The 24,696-nt window shown below is 47.6% G+C and overlaps 1 protein-coding gene across 1 annotated transcript in view; it reads left to right on the forward strand.

Annotated features, from left to right (window-relative positions):
- The window catches only part of CACNA1I (calcium voltage-gated channel subunit alpha1 I), a 166,634-nt gene that overhangs the window by 105,692 nt on the left and 36,246 nt on the right, over positions 1 to 24,696 (forward strand). The window contains exons 5-9 of the mRNA XM_054205974.1: positions 6,681 to 6,840; positions 9,071 to 9,386; positions 10,068 to 10,160; positions 16,178 to 16,484; positions 17,888 to 18,294. Coding sequence (XP_054061949.1) covers positions 6,681 to 6,840; positions 9,071 to 9,386; positions 10,068 to 10,160; positions 16,178 to 16,484; positions 17,888 to 18,294 — 1,283 coding nt within the window. The remainder of the gene's footprint in view (positions 1 to 6,680; positions 6,841 to 9,070; positions 9,387 to 10,067; positions 10,161 to 16,177; positions 16,485 to 17,887; positions 18,295 to 24,696) is intronic.

A 24,696-nucleotide genomic window follows, 5' to 3' on the forward strand; every position in this document is an offset into this window, starting at 1 on the left:
TTTTTGCTTCTTCTTCCCTTTCTTTTTGACGCTTGTGTTGTCCTGACCTGATCCATGTAAGGTAAGCATCTTGCTCTTGAAGTGGAACGCAGTGAGGTCTGTGCTAGTTCCTGGCTCCCAAGGGAATTGTTCCTACAGCTTTGGAACAAGCTTGAGAGAGCTCTTGCTCTTACATCAATACACTTTAAACCTATTCTGGAGAGCTCTGTTGTCCCAGCAGGGTGAAGATCTGACCAAGAGTTTTTTCCTGGAGCTTTAGTCTCTCTTTTGGCTACCTTGGGCTTAAGCTAAGGAGCACTTTGAAGGTAAGGACTGAGGATACTTAATGCTTGAACTTGATTCAGTATCCTAAGGGAAGTCACTGCACTGAGGTGAGCCTTAGTGTGCTCGTGCTACTGAGGAAATGAGCAGCAGCAGCTTTTTGTACTAACTAAAGCTTTAGAAGTGCTGGAAATGTCATGCTTTGATATTTTCTGTGTCTGTGGTCAAGCTGAGGAGTGACAAAGATTTGGATAATTGGAGGTTAGGTCATCAACAGGCTGAGCTGGATGAGGTGTCTGAGCCAGTCAGAGGTGCCTGAAAGCTTCACTTGTTGGCGAGTGGTGTGGTGGTGAGGAACCGAGTGGTGCCCCTAGACTGTGGATCACGCTGACAACCGGCAAGTGCAAAACCCCCAACCCTAAACATAACCTACAAATGCTCTGGGAACCTGATGGAGATATCAGTGAAAAGACTTTGATTACCTCTGAATGAGGCCAGTGTTTCACATTTGTGTCTGGGGCAGGTTTTCCTTAGCCCTAGAGCTGGTTTAAGTGCTCTCGCTACCCAGTACTGTCAGCTGGACCTGTTTTTCCATAGGGTTCATTTAACCTGTGTCAGGCCAGCCATCTGGACGTGCTCTCTCTTGCGTTGGTGCAAAGCAAAGGGTAATGGTCTGATAATGGTGATGGTAATGGTGAGTGAGGCTGGCTTTGCAGCTTAGAAGAACGCATCTGGAGCTGCACGCCGGCTGTTCCAGCCGAGCTCCTCTCGTTTACACGTGCGTTTGCAGGAGAGGCCTCAGCTGGGAGGAATGCAGCAAAGAGAAAAAGCTCTGGGTGGTGAGGGAAGCTGTGGGTTATGATAACGATGAATCTACTGTTGCAGACACAGCTGATTGGTTTCTCTTTGCAGTAGTTTGGCCCCACATTTTAGCTAGTGTAAATGAACACAATGTGTGAAATGACAGCTGAGCCTTGGATCAGCAAGGGATCAGTGACGAGGACCACGGGTGGGACCACCAGCTTGCGCTGTGCACACAAACGAAGATTATTTATCTACAGGGTTTGACCACACACACACAAAAAAGGTGCAGCTCTCCCTGTGTGCTCTCTGCGAATCGCCATCTATCTGCTGGAATGGTTCCTCAGTTCTGAAAATTCCCATAAAGAAACATGCACAGGAAAATCGTGCCAACCCCGTGCTAGCTGGGTGGACTGCCATGCGTCCTGGGGCAGGGGAGGAAGGAAAGAAGGCAAGCTTGGACAAGTGGCCTGGCTGAGGGACAGAACAATGCTTCGGTCTCTGCACTCTGCAAAATGTCCTGCCAGCTACAGTCACAAGTGCTGATGGGGGAGATGGGGAGAGATTTGCTTTTGCTCCAATTAAAATGACAATTGGTGGCTTGGCCCATGATGCAGAAAAGATGGGTGCTGAGAATTATGTTATTTTCCATCTGCTTTACTCTAAGCAAGGGAACGATTGCCTCAAACCGCTATCCACTTTTGACTCTGCACACATTAGCTTTGTCCCTCACTGTAGAACTGGGGAGAACTCAAAAGCCTCAGAGGTGGGTGAGACAGAAGAAACCAGAAAGAACAGGGTTTCTCATCCTCCCCTGAGCTAGTCCCTTGTTCAGATCACGGGGTCATTAGCGCTAGGGAGTGAATCAGCTCAGCTGTTGGTCCTCACTCTTGGAAAGAGGCAGGCAGAGAGAAGGCAAAGTGGCAGAACGATGCTGAGCAGAAGCAGGGGCGGTAAAGCCGCCGGGCACACCTGCACTGTGCGGCTGGCTCTGGCTGCCCAGAGCTCGCCTCTGCCCCAGCCCTGCCCCGGCTGCTCACTGCCATGCTTTCCCCAGGGCTGGGACATGCTGGGCGAGTCCACTTAGCTGTGACAGCCAGGCTAATCAGGGTTGATGGCAAGTGTCTGGAGGGAGCTGCAGTCACTGTAGCATCTGCAGAGTTTGTCAGGAAGGGCCTCTGGATGCTGCCAGGGTGAGGCAGAGGATTTTCTCTGCCGGAACCCAGGAAGGGAGTTCGATGACTTTGCTTCATCTTTTGGCTTTGCTCAGCCCTGTGCGTCCCTCTGACAGCTCACTCCCCGGCAATCCTCCCTCCCGCCCGCTGCCTCTCATCCCTGTGATGTACTTTCCCCCCAACATCCACTGCTGTGTTGGAGCGGTGAATGCATCTCTGTTGTGCTCGTGGCTTTGCTCCCACAGGATATCCTGCCAGGAGTAGCCCTGCCAGCAAGGTTTCATCGAGCACCCTTCCCCCCACCCCTTGCCCAAGGGCATGGGTGAGCAGCAGAGAAGCATTATCTGAGCATCCATTGCTTCGTGAGGACCCTTCCTTGGATGCCCACAGCCGATGCCATTTCATTTCCTCCTTTCCACTGGTCTCCTCGTGAGGATGAGTGGCGAAGAGAAAAGGCCTTTCAGAGCCCACACCTGGCACTCATGAATATTTCATGTTTCTAGCTTTTCTTCCCCTTGAAGAGCAAAACCTTTTCATATTTGATGCCCTGGGAGCCTGTTTGGTTGCTGAATGTTGCTTCATCAATGCTCTCCCTCCTTACTTTTCCTCCGGACTGCCCGTCCCCTCTTCCTTTCTCTTCTCAGGGAACGTCTCCTTTTTTCAAAGGCTGCTTCGGAAAAGGTCATTGTCTCTTTTATATTCCCTCCTTGCTGTGAGCCAGCGTGGCTTCTGCTCTGCCAATGGTAAAGGACAAACGGGGATGTGGGGAAAGGCAGCAGTGGGGAGGGAGGCTGGGAGACGAGCGCACGTACGCTGCGGAGCGATGCAGAGGCAGAGAGGACATGTAGGCACAGTGAGATAAAAATAAAGGGGCAGAGAGGCAGGCAGAGGCAGCGGAAGGTAGGAAGAAGGCAGCAGCAGGACTTTGCTGAAGAACCTAGCTTTCCATAAATTGTCATGCGAGATTTCAAGGCCAGGCTGGATGGGGATTTGAGCAGCTTGGTCTAGTAGGTGGTGTCCCCGCCCATGGCAGGGGGTTTGGAACCAGATGATCTTTAAGGTCCCTTCCAACCCAAACCATTCTATGATTCTGTACGCTGGTGTTGCTGTGGATGGGGGCTTGTCCGGGAAAGGCACCTTGGAAAAGAGAGGTATTCTAGTTCTTTAGGGCAGGATGCTCCCAAAGCTGCACTGACAAATATGCCTTCTGGCCATTTCCATTTCCCTGCAAGCTGCTTATTATCTCAACCACCAAGGTCTGCAGTAGATCATCACCCTCCACCCTTAGGCTTTTCAGCATTCCTCCTTCTTTCCCCCACACCTCGTGAACGCTTGAGTAACCGGGGACTGTTTGCAATCTGCTCCCAGTCAGGCTGTGCAGACCCTGAAACACACTGCACTGTGGGTCCTGCCTGAGTGGGGCTCATCCCCTCCTGCCCACAAAAGCATTCACACATCTGGCAGTGAGGGTCCTTCCCTGGACATGCCCTAGTGTGGCTGCTGGACCGGACCATCCCCTCCTGGGTCCAGGGGACTGCAAAGCCCCAGCCATGGACAGACCCATGCAGGGCTGCTGGCTCAGGAGGGGATGGGGAGGCTGCGAGGGCTTCCCCCCAGAGTACCCATAGGGACTGGCACAGGTGCAGGAGGGGCACTGACAAAATGCTGTAGCAGAGGACGGGGCTCAGGGACTCTGGCATGAGTATTGCAGGCATCAGGGGAGGCTAACAATGAAGAGAACCAATGGTACTGAGCTTGTATTTACACTGTGCCTTTCCTCCATATGGAAGTGGTAGTTGAAATACATGCACTAACTAGGTGAACTCATCAGAGGAGGTCCATTTGATGGAAAACTGATGCCTCTGGCGAAAAATGGGTTCCCAGAGCAATTGCTTTGCAGTTTAGGGCCGGAAGCAAAAGAGACTTTGCACAAAGTGAAGTGATGGATTTGTTTTAGGGGTGGTTGGCCCATAGGAGAATTGCAGTTGATGTTTGGATGGGTGTAGCTTCAGCATTCCTCCTTTTAGGAGAGGCAATCTCATATCCACAGTCAGCATCAATGGTCAGAGAAGGATGACTCTGCTCAACTAGGAGATTTTTAAAAAATAAAAATTGGGTTTCATTTGGACTTAGAAATGGAACCCACCAATGCTGAATTTCTTTGTGATGTGGAAAAGATGCCAAGTGCTGGGGCCACCTGCTGGTTCTTGGGTTATGGGCCCAGGTACCCCAGAGGGCCTAGCATGAGGGCAATCGCTATGATCTTGGAGCTGTGGATCCGAGTCCTTGTACCATCAGTAGCCCCTCTGAGAGTCAGGATGGAGAACGTATGGCTAAGCAGGATGTTTCCAAGGAAAAGACAGGCAAGTTTTGCAAGTCACTTGTCTTCTCTTGGAACATGGACAAAACCAATTTTTGCAAATTCTGATCTAACAAGTGTGTTGTCTGTAAGATTCTGTTGGGGATGTCTGTTCTATCTGTTGGGTGTTTTAGCATAAGGGCAGTCTCGTTCTTCCCATTACCTCTGCTCTGAGATGGAGCTAGCATCAGTTGATCTGAAAAACATCACCCCCTTCTTGCAGCGCTGCTGGCACAGCTTCCTGTGTCACTTGGCTCTCCCTAATGTACTGACCAGGACAGTTTATGGGAACTACCAAGCTCGTGCTGTGAAGCAGTGTTAATGCTGGGAACACGCCGCACTGCAGTGAGGGTGTATGGCCTTAAAGCCGATGTGTTGTGCCGAGCGTTGCTCCAGAGCCTGGCAGGTCACAGCGACAGGCAGCAGGGCACTGTGGCTACGCTGTTGGGCTTTGTGCGGTGACAGATCAGAAAGCTATCAGTGACTCATGGCATGTCCGCCATCCCCAGTCAGCAGCTGGAGCTGCACCCCTGCACTGCTGAGTTTACTGATGTACTGTCTACAAACTGCCTTAACTAGTGACTGGTGATACAGCTGGGCAGTCAGGCAAGCAGAGCTTAGCTGCTGCTCCACAGCCTGGCCTTAGAGCTAATGCCATCCTTCCTTGTCTTTCATGATCCCGTGTAGCCATCCTTAGGCATCTTCTCTTTCCTACACACTGCCTACCTGCAAATACCACTCCTGTCTCTCCCACCCTCATCCACCCCCAAAGCATTCCCTCCTGAGTTAAACTACTCTGGTGCCCCACACCAGGCGCCTTTCTCCCTCTTCTTCACCGTGCCTACATGTCCCCCCCACAGGTACCACTTCCCTTCCCTCCCCTCTCCGCAGCATGAGCAGCCTGGGGGATAGAGATAGAGCGTAGTGCACAGCATCGTGTGGCTAATTACTTGACGCTGGGCACACAAGGGGGATTAACTTGTGCCTCAAAGGGCTGTCAGAGAATCCTAATCTCATCTTCCCCTCCTCGTTCCTCTTCCACTGCCATCTGAAGTAATGAACTGGTTATAAATACCTAATTAGCTAATTATTTGCTGGCCTACATGGAACATCTTCAGTGAAGGAACTCCCTGAGCCCCTGGGGGAGGGACCTCCATGGAGGCAAGGAGAGACGACCCCACGAGGTGTGTGCAGGGGTAAAGGCGGTGCGGTGTTGCTCAGAGGGATTTCTAGACTTTCAACATCCCTGGAGGGCAGAGGAAAAGTCACTAGCTCCATGGAGAAACAAGCCTATCCTTACCCCTACTTGTGGCTACGTGAGCTGAAGAGTCAGGGAGAAATAAAACCACTGAAAGAATTCATTAGGTAATCAGAAAAAAAAGAAGAAAAATAAGGGGCCAGAAGTGCTGTGCCGAGAGCATTTCAGGCTGTGCTTGCTACCTGTGTGCTGCAGCCCTGTTGGGGATGGAGGACTAGACAAGAGAGAAGAGTGTGGTCTCCATGACTGTCCCCTGATGAGACTGTCACTGAGAAGACTAATTTATGCCAGTTGTTTGAGTGTGCCGGAAAGATTCATCCTGCCAGGCAGGCTGGCCTTGGGCCATCGATGAAGTTCTCATGGTTTGCAGCATGCAGACATTGAACTGGGATGACTTTCAGCCTCAGCCCTCTAAGGATGGGGCTGTTGAGCTGCTGTGCACCTTTGGGGCAGAGTTTTCACTCCATTGCCCTTCTGCAGGGAAGGGGGAGGGAGGGCTATCAGATAGCTGATGGTTACAGAAGTCTCATTCCCTTTTCTTCTCGCTGCTGCAGACAAAGGCCTAGGGTTAAGAGATCACGGCATCACAGCAGCTCTGCGGGCTGCCTGTCAGTAGAGGTTAGGACAAGAAAGGGCAATGATCATAAATCTAGCCTGGTTTGGGCAGTAATTCATTTCCGACAGTCTGCTTTTATCTCCACGTGGCTTTTTTTTTTTTTTACGTCTCCTAAATTTATCTTTCTTTTCCTTTTCCTTTCCTTCCTTTTCTCCCTTTCTGTTCCTCTATCCCACACTTGCTCCTTCTGGCTCTCTTCTCCCCCTGCAGGCATGCGCATCCTTGTGAACTTGCTCCTGGACACCTTGCCCATGCTGGGGAACGTCCTTCTTCTCTGCTTCTTTGTCTTCTTCATCTTCGGCATCATCGGGGTGCAGCTGTGGGCTGGGCTGCTCCGCAACCGCTGCTTCATGGAGGAGAACTTCACAATGTGAGTGCTTGGGAGATGATGTCCCCTTCCTTTCTTCCGGGGGTATTTCTCTTTCCCCTTCCCTGCTCTCTTGTCTTCTGCTGCCTGGCTCTTTCTGTATCGCTTACTCCAAATGGCTGTATGTTGGTACCAAGCAGAGTGTTGGCCATGTCTTGTAGTGACTGGAAAGGGAGGGAGGGCAAAGGCAGCTGGTTTTAGTCTGTCTTCACAGTCCACAGATGCCTAGGCTCATTTGAATTTGGCCAAGGCACAGGTTAGCATAGCTGCCTCCTCCAGCCATGCCCAGGGATTCAAGGTGCTGCTCCTACTCCCAGAAATAGTTGACGCTCTGAAACACCAGCCACGGCATCTTTCTCCTGGCCTCGCTCCCTCTTCAAAAAACCAAGATGACGAGTCTTATGGAAAAACATAGTGATGCCTGATGCTTCCAGGGACAATGTTGGCACGTCCAAGGTGGAACCAAGATCACTGTTTGGACAGTAGTGCATTGCTTCCAGAAGCTTTGAAGGGACATGGAAAATATCAGGAGCAGAACTGCCTGTGGGAGGTCCCATGGCGAGGGGACGGAGGCTGTTGGGAGAGGTGTCTTGCAGCTGGGTTAGTAGAAGTGAGAGTATCTGAAAGCGAAAAATGGCTGCTTGGATGGGACAAAAAACCCCATGGGGAAACGTGGGCACAGTTCTGGCAAAGAGCCTGGAGCCACACAAGGGTCGATTACAGGTATCTGAGGTTTATTCTGGGGGGGGGGGTCTGCAGATCACGCCTCTCCTCCTCCCCAGAGACCCCAAGGTGGGGTGGAAAAGCTCCTGCCTGCCGCAAATTCTCCAATTACCCTCCTGGGGAGCAGAGCACCAGTTCCAGGGCACAGCTCCTCCTGTCAACTTTCTGGCTTTAGCAGATCTCAGGCTTCAAAATGTCTTCTTAAAACCGTATGCTAATCCCAGGCATCCTATCAGTTTAGACTGCTTTAAAAAAACTAAAGCTGTATATCAGTTTAGACTGAGTAAACAATTCTGAAGCTTTAGATCATCTCAAATTGGAAAAAAAAATAAGTGCGAAAATAGAATCTGCAGAACAGCAGTGGGGTTGGAGAGTAGAAGCTGCTTAAAGTAGCCGTTTACTGTGTTTATGTATTCCTTGGGGAAAAACAAACATTTAGGATGATTGTCCTTTATGCAAATCAGGAGTAGTACTACTTTAATGAGTGTAATTACATCCACGCAGAGTTGATGTAACTGTAGGCTGTGGCCCCGATTCACTTCTCAAAGTGACATATGTTAGAAAATCTTTGGCTGACCATTACTAGAGAAACGAAGTCTGCAAGCACCCAGTTCACCAATGATGTGGATGTGTAATGACAGATCTTTGTGGTTCAGACCCACTTAGTTTAGAATCAGAGACTTTCTTTTCTTTATCATCAACACCTGTCCTCTTCCAATGACACTGAGTGAAAAAGTCTGCATTCATGCAATGGTGAAAGCTGTGTATGGTAGCACTGCAAGGAATGCACCAAATAAAGTTTAATGGAAAATTTTAAATCTCCACCTTTCACTTTCCTCATCATTAGCTCATCTCCAGCTAGGCAAGCATAGATGATTTTAATTATTCATGCATTTGGAAGGTGCTTGCGTTATTTGGAAAAAAGCATGTGAACTTGTCATGAAACATTGCACCCATAATGCCAACTGTCAAGGAGGAGTCAAAGTTAAGGTTAAGTCAATTTTAACTTTGCATTTCCTGATTTTAAGGCTTAGCTGTGCAACCTTAATTATGCATGAACTGGATTTTTTTTTTTTAAGAAGTACAGAAGGTTCACTGCCAAATGTTATCAAACATGTCCATCAACGGTTACATACATGAGCACATCACAGTAAAGCCTGATGAACTTCCTTAATAACACTGCATCTGATTTAACTTTGATGCTAATGGGGAGAGTGATCAGAATGCAAATATCTGCATTCCGGCTTTCCTTCATCTCCGTGAAAGCAGATTGTGTAATTTGGCTTGGGGTGATCTGATGGCACGCAAAGCTCTGAAAACTGGGGACTTGCCTTGGAAATTTCCTGATTTTTAGGAGCTCTGTCTTCCCTTCCCTTCTCCTGAGGCAATAAACCTGGAAATTCCTTACCCTGTACAGTCCCTATGTCAGGACGGGAGCTCCTAGTTCCACCAGTGTCATTGATGGGAAACTGTTAAGGAACTTTATAACTGTGGTTTTTTATCCTTACAGACAAGGTGACATTGTTCTGCCCCCTTATTACCAACCTGAGGAAGATGATGAGATGCCCTTTATCTGCTCACTGTCAGGAGACAATGGAATTATGGGCTGTCATGAGATACCCCCACTGAAGGAGCGGGGCCATGAATGTTGTTTGGACAAGGACGATTATTATTACTACAACTCAGTCCGTCAAGAGTTCAACATCAGTGGCATGTGTGTCAACTGGAACCAGTACTACAATGTGTGCCGTACAGGCAATGCCAACCCACACAAGGGTGCCATCAACTTTGACAACATTGGGTATGCCTGGATTGTGATATTTCAGGTAAGACTGAGTTAGCCTCCTAACAAGGCTCCATCTGTTTTTCTTTTTTCCAACTCAGTCTCTTTCTTTACTCCCATGATGGTTTCTGCAGGGCGTGATACAGCTGCAGAGAGAAAAGGGCCTTGTCACTACTCTAACAAGAGAGACCAAGCACACTACAAACAGTGTTCCTGAAGGTGGGGAGGGACATAGACATGTCCCAGGCCTTTGCTGTAATGAGCTACATACTTCAGGCTGACTTGTACCGGTTTTCCCTTCAATCCAGATCCCTGTAGCAAATGAGTCTATTTATTTATTTTTAATTCCCAGCACGTGTTGCAGATGGGAGCTAAAATCCATCCCTTTTTAATTTTCCACCGGCTGTACGCAGTGTCCAGTCCAAGGGGCACAGAAACGTGCTGCAGGTTTTCCCCCGCTGCGATCCAGGGAAATGAACTATTTTAATGAAATATTCCTGCTGCGGACTAGTATGATCTCACAGGCTTTGACATTATGCCAGTGTCACCAAGCAGTACCACACTGATTTCCTGGAATGGAAACTTGGCCTCCTTAAAATGAATTGTTGTTTCTCACCTTCCTTGGGTTGCAACAGCTCTGCCAGTATCTGCCTGTATACGCTGAGGAGTGAACTCTGGGAACCCACTTCCCTCCTGTTTCTCTTGTTGTTGTTTGTCTTTGCAGGTGATCACACTGGAAGGGTGGGTGGAGATCATGTACTACGTGATGGATGCCCATTCCTTCTACAATTTTATCTACTTTATCTTGCTGATAATTGTAAGTATAAGACTTGATGACTGTCAGCATTGCAAACTAAGATCCTACAAAAGGACAGGTGTTAGGTCAGCACAGATACTGGGTAGCAGCTACTTTACCTGGATTTCTTCTAGGAATCCCAGGAACCCAACTAGTTGATTGCCACTGAGTGTCGGTGGCAGGATCATGTAGTTGTCAGCCAGGTTATTCTCTTTCACTCAAAAAATATGCTCAGGATTGATTCCTAGAGTTATTCATACCCAGTGTAGGATAATGTTCTCATCCACAGATCTTCTCTCAAAGTAAATTCCCCAAACCGGTAGGCCCAAAAGCACAGAAAACCATTTCAGAACCTGCCCTCCTACTTGGTCTCTTCATACATTTTAAGCTCTTGGGTCATTCTTGAGACGTGTTTTATGGCTTTTGGCAGCACCTGGACTTCTCAGATTCAGGGTTTCAGATTTGGATTTTGTCAGGTTCAGGGTCTGTCACACTGAATTACTTCTTCACCATGAACAAAAAGAAGCTGTTGTTCGGAAAGTGTCAGCAGTCCAACATGAACTGGCTGTGTGAGATCACTTGTGCCTGGTGGGGATTGAAATAGAGAAGTGTCTCCATGATGAGAACTTAATAAACAGTGTATAAGCCCCATGGATTTATACAAGTGAAGGTTCAAGGTTGCTTTGCTGTAAGGACATTTGTTGGTGGTGCCTGGAGAGAGAGGTGAGAAACATGATTCCGTTGTCTCTTCCATTCCTCAAGCTTCCCACATGCAAGTGCATTTTCTTGGAGGGAATATACTATTTCTAACAAGGAAGGATTCTGTTTTTATGAAGACTCTTGCACTTTTCCCACAAGGAGACCAAAGTCAAGACTAGAGGGGAAAGACCTAGGGTGGATTATATGAAGTATAAAATCTGTACACCATAAGTGCAATTTAGTTCTAGGTCACTCAGCCTGAGGTGACCTCAGTATGTATCTCCAAATGGTGAGAGATCCGAACAAACTTTATGGGAAATACTTGTTTTCTGAACTCACAAAAAGCAGTGGATGTTCAGTTTGCCTTTGGGAATAGGACCTCAGTATGTATCTCCAAAGCCTACATGCATTTGGATGGGCTGTTGAAAGGACCTGCCTAAGGCTCTACTTTGCACCTCCTATTTGTTCCATGTGGTCATGCCCTCCTAGAAATAGGATCTTTAGAAGCAGACTCACCTGGCACAGGATCTAGTATAAATTCAAATTGACATGCAATGATTTGAGAGCAAACATACCTTAATCCAGTTTCTGGGAGAAATTCTGCAGCCTGTACGTATGGGGAGTGGCACCAAAAGAAATCTGCTGGTCTATTCAGGTCAGAGAACTTACAAAAAAGCTAAAATCTTCATGGTATCCTTGATTTCTTCCTGCCTTCTGGCCTTCTACCATCAGAAGGGAAAGACAAGGAGAGAAAAAGAAAAAGTTGACCTACTGCCTGTGGGCTGCAACATGAGCCAGGACAGCAGAGGTGAAATGCACCTTGAGGAATGCTGCTTTTACTTTGAGGCTGGAGAGTCCCAAGGAGAGACAATGTACGATTGCACAGGATGGGAGGGGAGTTCCCCCCAGCTCTATTCCCAAAGGCAAACTGAACGTCCACTGCTTTTTGTGAGTTCAGAAAGCAAGTATTTCCCATAAAGTTTGTTTGGATCTCTCACCACGCAGTAGATATTTAGCACCTACTTGTGTTTTCATTTTGAGCAGCGTGGCCAGGACACACAGATTTGTACCGTGTGCAGTTCGGCACAGATTTTACTCCTGGCCTCAAGACACAATCTCAGCCAGAGCCAGAAAGGACTGTGCAGAGTCCGTGTTTAACCTTTGGGGTGGGCATGCCCATTTCCTGCAGGCCAGTTCCAAAATCTGCCCCTCACCTTCTGCTCCAAACTACATAAATTCTGTCAGCACGTTTTTGCTTTCTAAACAGGAGCATCCTTCTAGTGCTGGCTCACCTCATGTGGATTCCCAGTGATTCAAACTTTGTCTCTGACTTAGCAGGCGGCTGAAAACCCTCAATTAAACACTCCACCTGAGATTTTATTGCGGAGTGTCATTGACATTTCTAGACACTCCCTTCTCATTTGCAGAAGCCATGTAGGTTTATTTCCATCAAACACAGGAGCACAAGAACCTCAACTTACTCTGGGGACTGCTCAGAACAAAGGAGCTATATGCTAGATGGAGTATTTCTTTTGCCTTTGGCGGAGTTACACCGAGAAAGTATTTAGCCTTTTATGGCTTTTGGCAGCACCTGGACTTCACCTGGACCTGAAGCCTGTTACCTTCTTTGCACGTGTAATGCATCTTTTGCAGCACACAGCAACACCATCATGTGAACTTGTGATCGCTTGGTTTCATTTTCCCTCTGAGTCTTCTTATAGAAATGACAACCCCTCTTCAAGCCTTGGGAAGCACAGTCCTTCTAGCCTTTATCCCTCCCTTTTTCTCCATGGTTGAAAGGCCTGGGTTTCTAAGCAGGATTGCTCTCACAGTTGTACTTCAAGCCCTGACCCTTTGCTTTCCCACATACATCCTAACCTTGGCTCAAACTTACTCTTCTGGTGCTGGATCTCTGCAGCCTCTTTTTTAGAGCTATGCTTTCATCCATGGCTTTTTCTTCCCTCACAGAGATATGTTCAAACACCTACACAAGGGCATTACCTGCTGCTGCTCATCTGGCAGGAAGAAGGCTCCACCACTTGGATATATTCCCAGCACGGTTAGAACTCCTGCACAGACGTGCTCCCCCGAGGGGAAGAGTGCTGGCTGACACTTGCACTTAGGGTGGCCTTGCAGAGCAACCTGGTAAAAGCATTTTACATATTAAGCAAAGTGTAAATAGCTTCTCCCTCTGCCAGACATCAGAGAGGGGACACAAAGAAAGGACTGCTTTCACCTCTCGGGTCAGTGTTTCCTTTGGGTTTCACTGCTTGAGGTCCAGCTTTCTCTTTGTCACCTCTCCAGCTACTTGGCCTCTGGTGTGGCTCCTGGGCTAGGGAAAGCTCTTCTGACTTCTCAGGCTGGCCTCCATATTGCAGCAGGTAGTGGCCTTCTTGAAGTCCTCTGTGCTTACACGTGTGGGCTTCAGAAGACAAGCTAGATATCCAGGCATAAGCAATAAAAATAATGGGCAAGTAAGTCAGAATCTCCAGCACCAGTCAGATTTTATTAGCCATTGCAGAAACAGGGATCGTGCCTTGGGTTAAACAAGGCCAGGTTCCGCTTAATCAAAGAACAGCTCAGTCTCAGGGATGAATGGGACTCCTGTGTTGGGGCTTTGAATCAATGGTCTCCTTCTGCCTCTGTCAGATGCTTTGTCTGACTCCATGTCAGACATTTTCGGTCTCACCGCACAGCTAGCTGAGATGGATTGCTCAATTACAAGCCATCTGGGACCCTTCCTGTCCTTCTGCTAGCTGGGAGGCAGCATGAAGCTCAACAGAACCTTAGAGTTTACGGACTTCCCTGTCATCTTAAGGATTAAACAAGCTCATCTGTTTTGTGTTTGATGTTCCTAGCTAAGAGGCTTAAGGATTGGTGGGTTAGTTGCCATATCCAGTCTTCCCACTCCTCCCCTTTTTGGTCATCTGGTGGGAGATCCCAGCAAATGGTGCCTGTGAGGACAGGGCTTGGTGATGTGAAACCTGAACTCCCCTCTGGATTCAACCAGAGGCTTACGGCATGACCCTGCTGAGGGCATCTTGCTGCCTTCAGCTCCTGTGCTTTGTAGCCTAGAGAGAAGGTGTTGCAAGTCTTAATCGCTTGTTGTCTATGGAGTTGTTGGAAGCTGCAAAGTCCCGGACGGGGTCACAATTACCATTCCAGAAATGCGTGCACAGCTGATGTCCAGCTCCCAACCCTGCCTCGCTCAGGGCAAGCAGAGGGAGATAACTGAATGGGCAAGCCCATGTGGGTGTCGTGTAGTCCTGAGGGGGAAGAGGGCAGGAGAGTGCATCAGGAAAGAATTTGGATTCCCAGTCATACTCTTATCAGTTAAAACAGGCAAAACATCATGGACTAGAGAAAATCTTGGGGGAAGGCAAAGGAATCTGAATGAGGCATCATTTTAATTTTCAAGGGCACATACAGAAGCTGAAGGGAAAATAGGCTGAAATATGGGCTGGAGAACAGGGAAGAGAAGGGTTCAGTGATGAAGGGAAACAGAATTAGAACAGCTTTGAAGGGTGCTGAGAGGAGGAGGAAAAAAAAAAAGGCCTTTGTTTTGAGGTAGTTTATTGTCCTGATGCTGAATCTGGTTGGGAAGGGCTTCATGTTTCAAAGGCTTATTCAGATGCTAGCACGGACTGTGAAATACTGAGAGCCACTGTACTGAGCCTCTGGGCAGGGCTGCTGGACATCTGTGTGCAAGAGAAGGGGGCAATCAAGGGGGCAAGCTGATGGGGGAGTGGCAAGGTCTGTGTACTAAGGGGAAGGCTACTTGGATAGATAAAATAAGCTGGGGTACTTGCTGAAAAAGACACCGCCTTTTCCACACACGAGGATTGGGGTCAGGTTATCGCCACCTTTGCTTGCCCTCTCCCTTTGCTGGAAGGGTTATATGGGGGAGGACACACGTGTGGAGATAAGGGCAGGACTAGATCCAGCTCTGTGTCAGAGCTCTTTGCTTGGAAAGGAGAGACAGGGAGGTGAGACTGGCTCCTGCGTGGGTTTGTACAGGAGGAACACGGTGAGAGGATGTCCCTTAGATGGGATGCTCCCTTATCCAGGGGAAGCAGAAATCTTGAGCTGGTGCTTTCTCTCCTCCCAGGGGCTGCCCCGCAGAGTCTGTTTCAGAGCAGCACAAACGTGTGGTCCTTGTTCAGAGATCAGACTCTATGTTTTAGCAATACCATATCACCACTTACAGCTCCGTGGGGAGTAGGCACCAATCAAGGCATCATAGCTTTTGAAAATGATTTTCAGCATGGTTACCAGCCCTTTCATGTATGAAATTCTCATCATATTGAAGCCCAGGTTTTACCCTAATTGTAATGGATAGATCTCCTAGTGGAGACTCATCTGTAATTTCATAATATGTAACACTGAGAGTGAGATTTTTACCTCCAGATCTCTCAGCACCAAGAAATATTTGCTCCATTTTACAGATAGGAAAGCTGAGGCAAAGGAAGCTTAACGGGAACATGGAAAGGTGTAAAATAAGCCTGATCGACATTTTGGCTTCTGTATGGGGAATAGGAAGAACTTGAGCGTTTTGTTTTGTTTCTAAGAAATTGGGGGAGTGGGTTGTGACTGGTTTTGTGTTTGAAATGGAAATCCTACCTAGGCTGGAGGACAAGTAAAATAAAAGCTAATATAACATGTCCCGTATCAGAAGAATCAGAAGAATCAAAAATGAGCAAGGAAGCACTGTTTTACCAGACTATTTAGTGTCCTTCTGAAAGTCATTAGTTTTTGTAAACTCCTCTTTGATTTCAAGAGCTGATTCATTTCTGCAAACTGCCATCTCCCTGTATGGTGAATTAAGGTGTAAACGGTAGAAATAAATAAAATGCCGTGAGAATACTGACATGTCCTCTAGGAGTTGAGGACCATAAATGCCAGTGCATGATTTTTCCAGTAGTAAAAGAGCAAGCAGAGGAGAAAGCAACCAAACTACCAAACTAGTCCTCTGTCTCCCACCTTCTGTTTAACACAAAGAAGAGGGAAAGAAAAAGTCCAGTTTTCATCAAACCGTTTGCAGGTAACTTCTAAGTGACATGCTAAGGGCCACAAAGCCTGACAAAGAGCCAAAAGTAGGGGTTGTGTTTCCTGAATTACAGTTCAGAGCTCTAAATTCCGCATGAAAATGATGTTGAGTGAGTTCGCAAAAACAAGCTTAGCCAGCCCTGGCTTTCTCTGAAATCCCATCTCCATATGCAGACTGGTTCTCGTTCCTCTGTCTGCCTGCTCCGGTCACTTTCACCTCCTCTCTCCTCTTTCCCTCTCCTGCATGTTCTTCCTCAGTCTGACATTGATGGTCTCTTCTCCTTTGCTACTAGGTGGGCTCCTTCTTCATGATTAACCTGTGCCTGGTGGTCATTGCCACACAGTTCTCGGAGACCAAGCAGCGGGAACACCAGCTGATGCAGGAGCAGCGGGCCCGGTACCTCTCGTCCAGCACTGTTGCAAGCTATATGGAGCCGGGAGACTGCTATGAGGAGATCTTCCAATACGTCTGCCACATCGTGCGCAAAGCCAAACGCCGCACCCTTGGGCTGTACAACAACATACAGAGCTGGCGCCAGGGCCATGTGGAGCCAAGTGATGCCAAGCCGCGCGTGAACCGGAAAAGCCAGAGGCACTACAGTAAGGATTTCATGGGTAAAGGTGGAAATGCCAATAGTGGAAATGTGAGAGTAACTGGGAGCATCCCCATGTGCCAGCTTGCTGTAGGACCTGTGCCTACAAAGCACAGAATTAGAATTGACATTGGCCATTTGAGCACGGGGCCATGGCCGGTACACCAGAGCAGCAAAGCGGGGATGACCAGCAAGAATAGGAATGAAACAGGGATGACCAGCAGGGAACATGGGAAACCCAGGACTGAAACCCAGAGATCATAATGGGATAACGCTAAAGGTATTGACTGAAGCTTGTAAAGGGCTCCAGGTCGGTCTAGCAAGGGTTGGTAGCAATCTGGGAGAGCTAAGTATTAAGGAGATATGAGAGAGTGGGACTAAAGATTGGATTGGGTGACATAACAGGTTCCCCAGAGCTCTCCTCCCAAACTGAGTTGCTGTGGGACCTCAAGAGAGAGGCACGGGGGGTAGAATTGCCATAGGGTGTCTCCTGAACCAAGGGAGCAATACTGAAGAAGTCGGTTTGATATGCAAGGGCAACGAAGACAATTTGTCTTGATGGGAGCACATGCTGTTGTGTAAAATTAGACACAAAATACCATTTAAATTGGATTCCTGGCCTGAAAAGTGACTGTAAAAATAGTTTTATAGAGTTAGTATTAACTGCCTTCCGATGCCTTTCGTAAGTAATGCTCCCATTAACAAGCAAAAAAACAGATTTTTCAGTTGATCTTGCATACTCAGTCTTTCCTTTTCTTTACTTGCTGGAAGGAAAGTTTCTGCAGGCCTCATGCATTGTGTTAATGAATTAATTAATTCATTCCCCCATTTGATCTTCCAGGCACAACTGGAAGATGGAGGAAACATAAACAGTTTTCTCACTGAAGTGAGCAGATCTGTTCTAATTCAGAGCACACGGGTTACCAGGAGGAAGTGTTCTTGTGCTACCTTTTTTGGCTTCTTGAGATGCTTTGCTAATGTAGCTTCCCTAATTTAGAGAGTTCAGCTCAGCATGTGGGTTCTTGGACCCCACTTGTAGCTGTTCAGGCCAAAAGCAGCCCTCGTGATCGTTTTTCCTTCAGTTCCCACTTCACACAAGCTACTGAGTCTCAAGCTGTGATTCCTGCATCAGACAAAACAGTTCTTCCTCTGATGGACGTGAACCCCCATTGAGCCTCATCACTGGCAGCTGAACAGTACTGTGCCTTTTGGTGACACAGCCAGTCAGTGTAAAGCCCTCAGCAGCAATGGCTTTTATTGCTGCCCTTGAGATGATGTGCCAGTGTTTAACCATCCTTACAGCTAAAAGGCCGAGTTACCCTGTCTAAACACCCAAAAGCCAAACAGGTCCCCAGTTTGGATGTCTTTTTCAAAGCCTTCTCCATTAAGCACGATCATTTCTCTTGCCAGGACTTTGCCAGCAGCACAACTCTCTTGACTGCCCTCCTCAGGGCTTGGTCCAGCCCATTGCTGTGACAGCATCTTCTGATCCCACCAACTGCCCCCGATGCCACAGGGGGGAGCACGAAGCATCCCGAAGGCTCTCTGTCCTGGATAGCGCTGACTCGGACCAGGAGGATGGAGGAGCCAGTGAAGAGGAGGGAGAGGGCAGGAGAGAGGACCAAGGTGCCTCGGCGCTGGAGAAGGAGGAGGAGGAGGAGGTGGAAGAAGGCGGACGGCTGAAGCTTTGCAGTGACATGTGGCGAGAAGTGAGGGTCAAACTTCGAGGGATTGTGGACAGCAAGTACTTCAACCGTGGGATCATGATCGCAATCCTAGTGAACACAATCAGCATGGGCATCGAGCACCACGAGCAGGTAAGGCACGTCGGGGCACAGGGTGGGCAGCGGGAACTGGTGAGTCCTGCTCGGGGTTATGGCCTTGCTAAGCAGCTGATGCAACCTGGAGGCAGCGATTGAGCAATTTGGACTCCAGGCTGCAGCACAGATGGTCCCAGCATGGGTTTGGAAAAAGCCTCAGGATCTTGCAGGGTCTTTTCTTCTTTATCCCTGCACATAATCACTTTCACTGTCTCCATGTATTTTCCTCTCACCTCATTTTAATCCCTCTCTTTTCCTCCTCCCTGCTCACTTTTATCCCTCTGTTTTTCTTTTTTACCCTATCTTTTCTTTCCATCTGCTTCTGTCTCTTTCACCCTCATCTCTTCCATCTTTCTCATCTCTCTCTCTCTCTCATTTCTCTCTTCATTAGCTTACTGAATCTTTAGTCTATTTGGTTAATTTAATGTGCCCTCTGGGGATGTCACAGGCACTTCACCAGCATCTCAATTCAAATCCATCAGCCCGCTAGCCTTTCCAGCTTAATTAAGAGATGCCTGAGCACAGTCTATCTATACAAGAAGGCTAGGAAAGACACTACCTTCCATCTCCAGTCATTTTGGGGGCTCAGATGGCTTGAGCCTTTCCTTTGCCTTGGCAGCAAGAAGTGATAGATAGGTCAGACACAGACAGCAGGTGTGGGCACAGGTTTGACTTTCATGCCAATAGTTTGCAGGCAGCTCTGAGTCAGCAGTGCACTTTATTCTAATGACAGACTTGTGAGATGGAGAAGGATTGTGTGCCCTCGTTTTGTAGCTGGGAAACAGAGGCTGTGTCTTCTTTGTGATGTGCAGAGACAGCTTCAGGGGGTGTTAAGCATGCCCATGACCTTGCATCTGCATTGCTGGCTGGTAGCTCTGCTGCACTTTGCGTTGAAGGAGCATGGACTGGTTCAACGCCAGGTTGGATGGGGCTTTGAGCAACCTGGTCTAGTGGGAGGTGTCCCTGGCCATGGCAGGGGGCTGGAACTAGATGATCTTTAAGGTCCCTTCCAACCCAAACCATTCTATGATTCTATGCTGTACATCCATGTCTCAGATCTACGCTGCCAGACTGAATGTGACCATGATTTCCTCCATGTGCCTGCCCAGGTCACTACTGAAATGCTGACTGCATTGAAGCTTTGGAGCCAAGTTGAAGTCTAGTCCTGAACACAGTCTCAGGCAGCAGACAGGCAGGCAGTCTGCTTCAAGCAAGGCACTTAGATTTATCCTGTGCTGTATCAGGATGGAGATATCTTGAGACCCAGAGTATCTTAAATTCCCTTTCTGAGGCAACACAGTGCCTGAGCCAGTATTTGAAGCCCCAGATGTCTGGATCCCACCCACGTACCAAGCTTTAGACCACTTTTCAAAGCCCAGCTAGTTTCTGATACAAGGATGGGAAACCTTAATTTGATCCCAGAATGCAAAACTGCACTGGATGCTTCAGTACCAGAAAAATACTGGCAGGAGCTCAGAGGAGAGGAGAATGAAGAAGAGGCTGGAGGGGTTGACTCATGAAAATAGATAAAAAAGAGCGATGTATTTATCACGTAGCAGAGAGATGACTAAGGGTTGAAGCCCAGGACAATAGAAAAACTGCCCACTGATATTTTAAAGATGTGAGCACCAAGCAGGGAGAGCCATTGTTCATTTTGGTTTATTGGAGACAGCGTGAATTAAGAGTTTAGCAGAAGACTATCTGAGCTGGAGGTAGAGAATTCACTCTCATGTTCTGGCTATTGTGTGTGCAGATTTAAGCCCTTCTAGGCCGCCTCTGCTGTGTTTGTACAGCCTGCAGCAGAGTGGGAGCTGCCTGAAGCTTTGGGGTTTCTATTAACAGTTTATTAATGACATGTCCTTAAAGTTATGCTATCACTTTTTATCCATAAGTAGCTAGGAAAAGCTTATGACCCTGCATGCTGTTTCTACTGGAAAGAGATGTCAGCCGAATTGATCATAACTGAAAGATGTGGTGCAGCCTGTTTATTTAAAATGTGTATACTGAATTCTGTTTCCCTGGCATAAGAAGATTAAAAAAAATATATGTTCAGACCATACCATGAATTCCAGGACTTTTTGAGTCAGCAGTTTACTTAAAAGCTGATAGGCCTTCGTACATCCCTTTGCTCTCTTTCAGTTTTCCTCAAGCCATACTATCAGTAGATCTCAGACTGGTGCTTCATCGCCGCATTTTCTGGCCTTCCTTTCTTTTTTTTCCTGTTGTTTTTCCTCCCAGAAACACAAATTTTCACAGAATGATATCCAGTAACACCCCCGTGCCCACAGAGATCTGTGGTTTGCAGGGCAACGCCATTGTATGACTGAAGTAGCTTCTGTTACTTCAGCTACTTCATCATATGAATCTCCCCTGGCCCAGAGCTAATGCCTACAGAGACCTCTCGAGCTTTTATTTTCTGGTGCATGGGAGAACACAAACCCAGCCGCTCTCCAGGGACATATCTGGCTGGGCAAGAGGACGTGTGAAGGTGTCACAGGTTTCAGTGGTCCTGGGAGCAGCCTGTGGCACGTCCGTCAGCTCCTTGCTGCTCTGCTTGCTCATGGACTCTATATCCGGGTGAGCTGACCCACTGACCCAGGCACCTACCAACCATCAGGTTAAGGGGTGAGAGACTGCGGGAGCCAGGCACAAGGTTCAGGCTCAGAAACACAGGAACCTGGGGGACAGAGCCCATGTGCGAGTCCTACCTTCGATTCCTGCGCTTTGACCAACAGAAAGAAAAACAGGAATTAAAATTATCTGTTACAGTTCAGGGCTTTAATATTCACAGTGTTTTTCTGCCAGGAGACTTAGCTTCAGCAACTCAAACCACTTTACTTGGATCCAAATCACCTTGGAATTTGCTTTGTTTAGCTTATCCATCCAGTCCCTTGTCCTGTCCTATTTGTGTGGCCAAGGCAGCTCGCCATGTCCTTATACATTTCTTGTGAGGGAAATCAACTCATTTTGGGACAAACTGCACTGCTATGAGTCATTTTTAATCCTTAAGTTTATCACAATTATCACTTGCAAATAGATAAGTTTATTCAAATCCATTGGTGTGCATTATACCATGTAATATCCTCAGTATTAGGCCTTCAGATATTGCTGGGATATTGCACAAGCCAAAATCTGTCATTTCAAGCTTTGTCCTGCTTGAAATAGTTTTTGCAGTTCTTCAGATCTGCTTCTCTTGGAAGTGCCTAATTTTAAAATCCAGTGTAGAAAATCAAGATACTAGCTACTTGTGGCTGTCCAGAAGGATCCTTTAAAGAGGATTACTTTTTTAAATATTCACAGAGGATCTGGTGTTGCTCGCTCTTCTCCCTTATTCAGCATAAGGATGAAAGGCTGGTCCCAGCTGAATGTCCCTAGCTGCCTTTTTCGTATATTTCTTGAATGGCCTGTTGGACTCAAGTTTCTTTGCCATTAGTAGCCAATGAGAAAATTGCTGAGTAACTTGGTTTATCTTCTCCAGTATTTACTTACATTATTCCTTCGTACATCAGATCAATACTTAATGAGATCTGTCTTGTGTGGATCAGGAGACTATCCCTTGTTTCCTAACTAGACCAGCCCTGTGGATCAGTACCTTCATATCCTTTAGCCTGCATGATTTCCCTTTATACCAGCATTTATTGCATCCACAAGTTCATATTTTACAGTTATTGCTTCTCTTTTTACTATTTGCTGCTTGTCAGAAACGTTCAGCAAATGTCCAAGCCAGCTTATCATCCTGACATTTAGTAAATGATGGAACAGTCTCCCTGGGGTGGTAGATGAAACCACATCACTTCAGTCTTGTAAAACTAGGGTATAACAAAACATCATGAAATCCTGCATCGGTTGTGGGGTGGTGATTAGAGTAAGTAAAAGGTGGTAGGTATGTTCCATGGCCGATTTCTATGACTCTTCTGATTATTGTCAAGTGACTTTGAAATGGTGAGTAAAAATGGACAGGCCGGAGAGACCTCTGTGTGGAATATTTCTCTCTCATGTTCTTAGAGGCAGTGATGTGCAGGTACGGTTTGGTAGGCTGGTGTGCATAGATCACATCAATTACTCTTCAGTTTCTAGACAGTTGCCAATTTACTCCTGATTAGGAGAAGCCTCTCCTGCAGAGGCTTCATAGTGGTCTGCATATTCTTAAGCTTTCCTATACTGTAGGAGTTTCTGGCTGCTGTCAGATAATGGACTAATTACGTTTCAGTCCAATGCTAGTGAATAAGAAACTGAAAAGGAGAAAGGATGAAGGACTTAGTGCCATGAAGATCTGAATTACGTAGTTTCATGGATTTGGAAGGGGATCCGTATTCAGAGTAGGTGAACCAGTCTGGTTAAAACGTGGGCATGCTCTTCTCCCTGGGATCTCCCCTTCAAGACACTCTCCTCACCCCAATACTCAGCTCCCACAGTTTTATTCAAGTTTCTCTCCTGGTGTGATGGGTAAATGAATCTATCCTGGCTTGGCAATATGAACAGACTTTTCTTGTGGGGAGATTTCTGGTGTTCGCTGGTTTTGCTTGGGCTAAAATAGCATTGAGTTCAGGTCTTCCCTTGTGGGCACTTCAATTTACAGTTTCTAGGTAAACCTGGGGGTCCTGGGAGGAGGAAGCCTTGCTAACGTTTTTGATGATAAATGCCAGAGTGCTGTCTGTGGGAGCCTGGGGAGCTGGGAGATCCCTTATTGTGTTGGGGATCCTGTGCGTTGGTAGGAAGAAAAGGAGAGAACCACTTTTTCCCCGTTTGCTTTGCCCCCTTCATCAAGTTCACTCTTCCCTGGCCAGACGGAGTCTCCAGCATCAACCATGTCCCAGCCACCAGCCATGTCCACTGCTATTCATGGCCACACTGCCCCAGATGCGAGGGCATCCCCGCACAGGACACAGCCGCCGGTGGCCCCCACTCTGCAGCCCTGGCTGATGGCTCTTTGTACTCCGCTGAATTATCTCTTTCTCCAGAAACAGCTGCCAGGCAGGATCTGCCTTTAGCTGATGAACGTGCTTGGGCCTCTCCAGCTGGATCCATTCTTTTTCTCCTCTGTTTCCCCAAGTTCATTCCTTTTGTGTTGCTCTTCCTTCCCCAGCCTTTACGTCTTCCTGCTCCATTTTTAAAAATCTCTCCTTCTCTCCTTCTTGTGGGTGCCAGTGAGTTTACTTTACTATTTTTTTTTAGTTTTGTTTTTTAATTCCTCTTCTACTGCCTTCCTTTTTGCCCATCTCTCCTTCCTGTCCCTGCCCAGGCTTTCCTGCCCCTCTCTCTAGGAAGGATGCTTTTCTGGTGCTGATTGATGGCCCATTAGAAAAAGATTAACAGGTGGAGGCTTGACTAGAGAAACAGATGTCAGGGAGGGAAGGAGAGACGGGGGAACGGGTGACCTTTTCCACAAGCGAGATGCAAGCATGGCTTTTCAAACATCAATTGCTCCCTATGACAGCACAAGAGAGAACGTGTGGACAGCAGAGAGGAGGATAATCCACCATCGTAGCCTGTTGCTTTTTTACATTGCTCATTCTCACTGACATAATCATTTGATTCAAGCTGAAATTGGCATCTCTGTTTAGCATATGGACCTCATGTTCCCAGCAAGCGTCATTACTGCCTGGCTCTCCGTGAAGTGATCTTCATCTCTCCCTTCCCGTGTGCACTTGCTCGTTCTTTCTCTCTCTTCACTCTTATCTCCTCTCCTCTCACCCTCATTTTCAGGATGGTTTTGTTATTCAAATGTAATTATGGATGGAAATTGAGCCATCTCCCCTTTTTTGATTTTAAAGAAATGGACTGTTTCAATAAAAATCTGCAAAGAGAAGTGCAAGAAATTAGCAAAGGGCATGGGAAGCCACAGATGTGAGGAGCAGTTGCCAGTCCATTTGCTCACCTGGGAGGATCTGGGCCCCTGGGGGTCCCAGAGCAGGAGTCAAAGCACCCCCCGCTTCAGGGGGAGGGTCAGGCCCAGACTGCATTCCTCCCTCGCTTCACTTTCCACTAGATGAATAAGTAACAGGCACAGCCAACCCAAAGGCTTCAGAAAAACAGCAATTTTGCAGTCTTCAGGGAAAGACTGTGACTCTCCATCCTATAGTGCACACTAATAGTGAGTTCACGGTAAAAATATTGGCTCTGACGTGCAGGGACTCACTTTTTTGCTTCCACAGTGCCAGGGGTGTCTGTCCTCTCTTGCCCCGAACAACAGGCTTTTGCAGTTTTCTTGTTCCCTGCCATTTTACATGATACTTAAAAGAGTGGCCTGGTGGCCAGGCATAGCCCAGGCAAACGTGCAGGAAGAGGGGAGTCTTCAGCTGCCTTTTCAGCACGGGTATCCAAATAGTGAGAGCAGTGGTGTCTGCTAGCACAGAGCCTGGGTCAGACTCACCTCAGAGGCTTGGAGCTGGGGCTTAG

The sequence above is a fragment of the Rissa tridactyla genome, chromosome 1 (genome assembly GCF_028500815.1).
Source record: "Rissa tridactyla isolate bRisTri1 chromosome 1, bRisTri1.patW.cur.20221130, whole genome shotgun sequence".
In the NCBI taxonomy this organism is placed as follows: domain Eukaryota; kingdom Metazoa; phylum Chordata; class Aves; order Charadriiformes; family Laridae; genus Rissa; species Rissa tridactyla.